Genomic DNA, 5,656 nt, shown 5'->3' on the forward strand with positions numbered 1-5,656 from the left:
AAAAAAAAAAAAAAAAAATCTCTGCCCGCTTCTTCGTTTCTCGTTGGTGTTGTCATCGCCACCAACAACAACAAAAAAAAATAATCTTTTAAAAAAAAATAATCTCAGGGAACAACGAGCGGGCAGATATTTGAATTTCATTTTCTTCTTCGTCTGTATAAAGATTAGATTATCATTTTTTGGGGGGGAGGGTTTTGAATTTTGATTGATGGGTTTTTTGGTGGATACGCAAAAGGAAGGAGGTGGGCATTCATGGGGTTACGTTAGGAGTTTGGTGAGAAGGAAACAAGTCGACTCTGCTAATGGTCAACAATCTCATAATGGTCCTCATCAACTCGCTAAAGCCCTCACTGTTCCTCACCTCGTTGCTATTGGTAACCCCTTTCTTTCTAATTTCTAGGGTTTTTGTTTCTGGGTTTCCTTATCAACACTCAAAAAGTTTTGATTTTTTTTGTCTGCTCAATTGATAAAGTTTCGTTTTTTTTTTTTTTTTCTAATTGTGAAATCCATATAATTTATATAGGTGTTGGAGCAACAATAGGAGCTGGAGTTTATATACTTGTAGGAACAGTAGCGAGAGAGTATTCAGGACCATCTCTAGCTTTGTCTTTTCTTATTGCTGGGATTGCTGCTGGTCTTTCTGCGTTTTGTTATGCTGAACTCTCTAGTCGTTGTCCTTCAGCTGGGAGTGCCTATCACTATTCCTACATTTGTGTTGGTGAAGGGTAATTAATGCTTACTACCCTACTTAATTCTATCAAGGCTTTTTTTTTTTGGTCTTATATATGTTATTCTTATGTTGTCCTTTATCAAGTGCTGCGTGGATAATCGGTTGGGCGTTAATTCTGGAATACACGATTGGTGGGGCAGCTATTGCCCGCGGCATATCTCCGAATCTGGTCAGGAACTTATTGTCGTGTACTCCTCTCAGTCCCATTTTACAATATGTGTAATGTACTTGAATTCCTTTGTTTAGTGTGTGACATTGCTGATAGTGATAGTTTGCACTGGTAGTTCGATTTGTGGTGTATTCTTTAAATTGTCTGTTTTCTTGTCATGAAGCCCTTTCTTGATGAGCTATTTATTAAAATCCTCTTTTTTTTTTTTTTTGTGTGTGTGTTTGTGTGTGTGGATATCTATCTTGTTCGATGTGTTCTATTAGTTAAGGGACATTAGTCACATTACATAACGTGAATATTGTGTGGGGACTATCAATGTTTCCTCTCTCATGGATTCTTCCTATATAGCTGGAGTTATGGAATAAAAACAAAAAACATAAGGAAGATTTTATCTCCTTTCACATTCATGTTCTCTTAGCATCAATAATTGTATGTCGCTAAAGGTTTATGGGTATTAAACATATTTTTGCAGGCACTGATTTTTGGTGGTGAAGATGGTTTGCCTGCAATTTTAGCGCGTCATCAGATACCAGGCCTTGATGTTGTTGTTGATCCATGCGCTGCTGTACTTGTGTTCGTTGTTACTGGCCTTTTGTGCATGGGAATAAAAGAGGTACAAGCTTTATATGATTTTGATCCCGACATCAGGATAAATTTCAACTTCGTTGGAAATTGGAATTGTATTCTCATATATGCATATATCTTTTATGCAGAGCACATTTGCTCAGGGAATTGTAACTGCAATCAATGTGTGTGTCTTGTTATTTGTCATAGTAGCTGGCAGTTATCTGGGCTTCAAGACAGGCTGGGCTGGTTATGAACTTCCGACAGGGTAAGATGAGCATTCATAATGACTTGAGCCATCAGAGTTTAAGAAACGTTAAAAATTATAAATCATTTGTGTTTTTAGGTTCTTTCCATTCGGAGTGGATGGAATGTTTGCTGGTTCTGCTACAGTCTTTTTTGCATTTATTGGGTTTGATTCGGTTGCAAGTACGGCAGAGGAGGTAAATTTTGGAGCCATGCTCTTCTTGCAAGTTTATGTTCTTTAGAGGCTTGTTATAACTTTGCTTGTAAGCACCCTTTCAAGCACTTACAAGGTACTGAAAATGCTATATGCAGGTGAAAAATCCCCAACGGGATTTACCGATTGGTATTGGTCTTGCTCTCTTGCTCTGCTGTTCTCTCTACATGATGGTCTCCATTGTAATTGTTGGTTTAATTCCTTACTATGCCATGGATCCTGACACTCCGATATCCTCTGCATTCGCTAGTCATGACATGCAATGGGCTGTGTAAGCATTGATCACTTAAGATACAGTCTGTGTTTTATCCTTCTTAGGCATGTTTATGAGATTGATCGTTTCTATTTGGGAATTTGATGTAGATACTTAATAACTTTAGGAGCTGTCATGGCTCTATGCTCAGGTTTAATGGGTGCCCTTCTCCCTCAGGTAAAGTTTCTCTACACATATCAACAACAGGCGATGTTAGATATACACACGACAGAAAAAAAATCAATTCTCGAGTCCACAATTTACAATTAAATGTCAGAAAATTCTAGGTGTTTTTCATTGGTGTGTGCTTGTTAGTACTTGTTACGTAATATGACTATTTTCATTTTCCAGCCACGAATTCTGATGGCAATGGCTAGGGATGGTCTGCTGCCTTCTATTTTTTCAGACGTTAATAGACACACACAGGTTCCGGTTAAAGCAACCGTGGCAACTGGGTTGTGTGCTGCAACCTTATCGTTCTTTATGGATGTGTCGCAGCTTGCAGGGATGGTAAGACAGTTTGTTTTCCTTTTTAATACCTGGTTTCCGGAACGTTTTTGCCATATGCCCTGTTATTAAGTATTTGAGGGCTTCTCATGGTGCAGGTGAGTGTTGGGACGCTTTTGGCATTTACAATGGTGGCCGTATCAGTGTTGATACTCAGATATGTTCCTCCAGATGAGCTACCTATTCCGTCATCTCTTCAAGAGAGGATTGATTCTGTTTCCTTCTTATGTGGTGAAACAAAGTCATCCGGTCATGCAGGCACTTCCAATAGCAGTCAACAACCTTTAATTAGCAAAAGTGATGCGTCCGTCGATTTCCCGGTTATCAAGAATCAAGAAGCTCTAGGGTGTTGTAAGTTACATCAAGAAGCTCAGCTCTTTTTATGGGGAACATACATGTTTTAGCACAACGTCACATTAGTCAATGATTTTGCAGGGGTCAGCGAAGAAAACAGAAGGATGGTCGCTGGATGGAGCATTATGTTCACCTGTATTGGGGCCTTCCTTTTAAGTTATGCGGCATCAAGCGTGAGCTTCCAAGGGTTAGTTAGTTCATCATTGTCTATTTTAACTTTTAAGCATTGTCTTTTTCCTCAAAACGTTTATTGTTTATCATATCGTCATAGCTCTGTCTTTTTCTGATATTTCAAATGGTTAATAGGCTTCTTAGATATTCGTTGTGTGGTATTGGTGGAAGTCTCCTCCTTGCCGGTTTGGTTGCTCTGAGTTCTATAGATCAGGATGATGCCAGGCACACTTTTGGACATTCTGGAGGTAATTCTATATAATTGATTTGGTAAACAATATGTACTGCACACTAAACCTTTAGTCCTTATATGTCTTGTGTGTAATACAAAACTGTTTTGAAATTCCTATTTGAATAGGTTACATGTGCCCGTTTATTCCCCTTCTGCCGATCATATGCATTCTCATCAACATGTACCTTTTGGTTAAACTTGGGTTAGTATCTCTTCACTCACTTGCGCCTTCATTTACCATTTTATCTGTGCTTGTTTCTACAGCTAGATTTATTAATGGAATCTAACTTCAGGACACCGTTTTACCAACTGTTTCTGTTAAAAAACATATAGTTTGAGAAATTTTGTTTCTGTAGATGGAAGAAAAGAACAAAAGTTTATGTGTCCTTTGGTCATAGTTGGTGTTTTTTTTTATCTTTGGTCAACTGTTTCCTCTAATCTATTGAGCTGCTAACATGACAGATCTGCGACATGGGCTCGTGTATCCGTGTGGCTGCTGATTGGAGTGATTGTGTATGTTCTCTATGGCCGAAAACACAGCTCGCTCGCCAATGCAGTTTATGTAACTACAGCTCATGCGGAGGAGATATATCGCGAACATGAAGGTTCTTTGGCATAGTCTGAGAAAGCATCTCGTTGGTTAATATATGTAACATATAAGCAGCTGTGTAATATCAAGAATGCCATAATAGTATTTGTGAGCTAAAGTTCCGTCCATGGACTCTTTGTAAATAATATATATATATATATATATATATATCAGCAATCATGAATTCATAATCGGAAAACACTATACTCAAGTTTCAATTCATGCACTTTTTCTTACAAATAATTTGACAAACAGTACTTAATCTTTGAGTCATATTACAAAAGAGATCATAATTCATATGTCGAAAATGACTAAACTTTGGTGCCAGCAGCTAAGCTCCACACGCGCAAGTTCCCAGTCTTGTCACCACTAAATAGCAATCCTCCAGGACCAATTGTGAGTGTGCTGATCGTGTGCGTAGAGAACATCTTTCCTCTTTCTTCAAAAGATGGTAGGTCGTAAATGCCAACAGTTCCACTTTGGTAAGAGCAGAATATGATGGGTTTGGCCTCTGCATCGTGCACCCCACAGAGAGCATGAACACTCTGTTCTTGTCTGCGTGTATGAGTAACTTCCAAGCTTCCATTCTCAGAAAAAGCCCAAACTTTTATGGTCCCATCCAAGGAAGACGAGATCAGACACTTGTCCCAGCATAAGAGTGACGTGACAGTGTCGGTATGTTGCTTCAGTGTCGTTACACATTGCAGGGTGTTGAGATCCCACACCTTTATTGTTTTATCGACAGAACCAGAGTATAGTAGTTGACCTCCAACAACAAAACAAGTGACTTCACTACTATGATGTCCCTCGAGAGATGTGAGGTACTTGAAAGGATCAGACACATCAGAGTCAGTATTAGCTTTCCAGACTGATATAGTGCCAGAACTTGTTCCAGCAAAAAGCATTCCATTAGCAACAGTCATTGCATGAACCTGACCTGCAACCACCCCGTCAAGATGCAAATCTTTACTGGTTTGAACATTAAAAAGCCTTTACAGCGTTACGCAAGCCAAGGAAAACCCATGAGCCTTCACTGATTAGGGAACCTGCCGCAGCCTCAGCCTGGAGGTTGATGGTATGTACACACTGACCAGTATGGCAGTCCCAAATCCGCAATGTATCATCGCTACTGACTGAAAAGAGTTTATCTGAACCCTGAGGGAGGGCTCCCCTTTATATCATTCTTGTGTCCTTCAAGCGAAGCTACCATGGCCAATCCAGGGAAACAAGACCAAGAGTGTAAGAACTGGCACTGCTCACCCCTTATGCAGTTTCCAGCTTTCCAAAACTTACAACATACACTCTTTTTGGTGTCTGAAATAGCAATTTTTCTCGGCTGGTTCGACGACACAGAACATCCTCTGCCTAAAACTGGTGATTTTGTTTTCGTTGACCCATTATCGGCTTGATCATTCTTACTTGGCCTGTTTCCTTCTGTCACTTTGTACTCTTTTGACGTCCAAACCAGATTCCTTGACAACTTAGTTGGACCTTGTTTCTTCATTGTATTGTCATAAGGGGAATAAGGTCTTCTCGGAACTACATCTGCTGCGAAAGCTTGCGGCTGTCTCTTGACTCCTCCAAAATTCCTTGACTGCGAGTATCTCCTTGACGCCTCGAAATCCAT

At 39.7% G+C, this 5,656-nt stretch overlaps 1 protein-coding gene and 1 pseudogene across 1 annotated transcript; one reads left to right on the plus strand and one right to left on the minus strand.

The window, feature by feature from the left end:
• Positions 209 to 4,220, plus strand: LOC104700879 (cationic amino acid transporter 2, vacuolar). The gene is made up of 14 exons (XM_010416483.2): positions 209 to 374; positions 524 to 725; positions 815 to 899; positions 1,372 to 1,512; positions 1,613 to 1,731; positions 1,810 to 1,906; positions 2,022 to 2,194; positions 2,287 to 2,353; positions 2,528 to 2,686; positions 2,782 to 3,034; positions 3,119 to 3,224; positions 3,344 to 3,456; positions 3,567 to 3,642; positions 3,903 to 4,220. Exons 1-14 carry the CDS (start codon positions 209 to 211, stop codon positions 4,057 to 4,059), a joined length of 1,914 nt encoding a protein of 637 aa, XP_010414785.1. The 3' UTR covers positions 4,060 to 4,220.
• LOC104700881 lies at positions 4,293 to 5,656 on the minus strand (annotated as a pseudogene).

Source organism: Camelina sativa, chromosome 7 (genome assembly GCF_000633955.1).
Source record: "Camelina sativa cultivar DH55 chromosome 7, Cs, whole genome shotgun sequence".
NCBI lineage: Eukaryota > Viridiplantae > Streptophyta > Magnoliopsida > Brassicales > Brassicaceae > Camelina > Camelina sativa.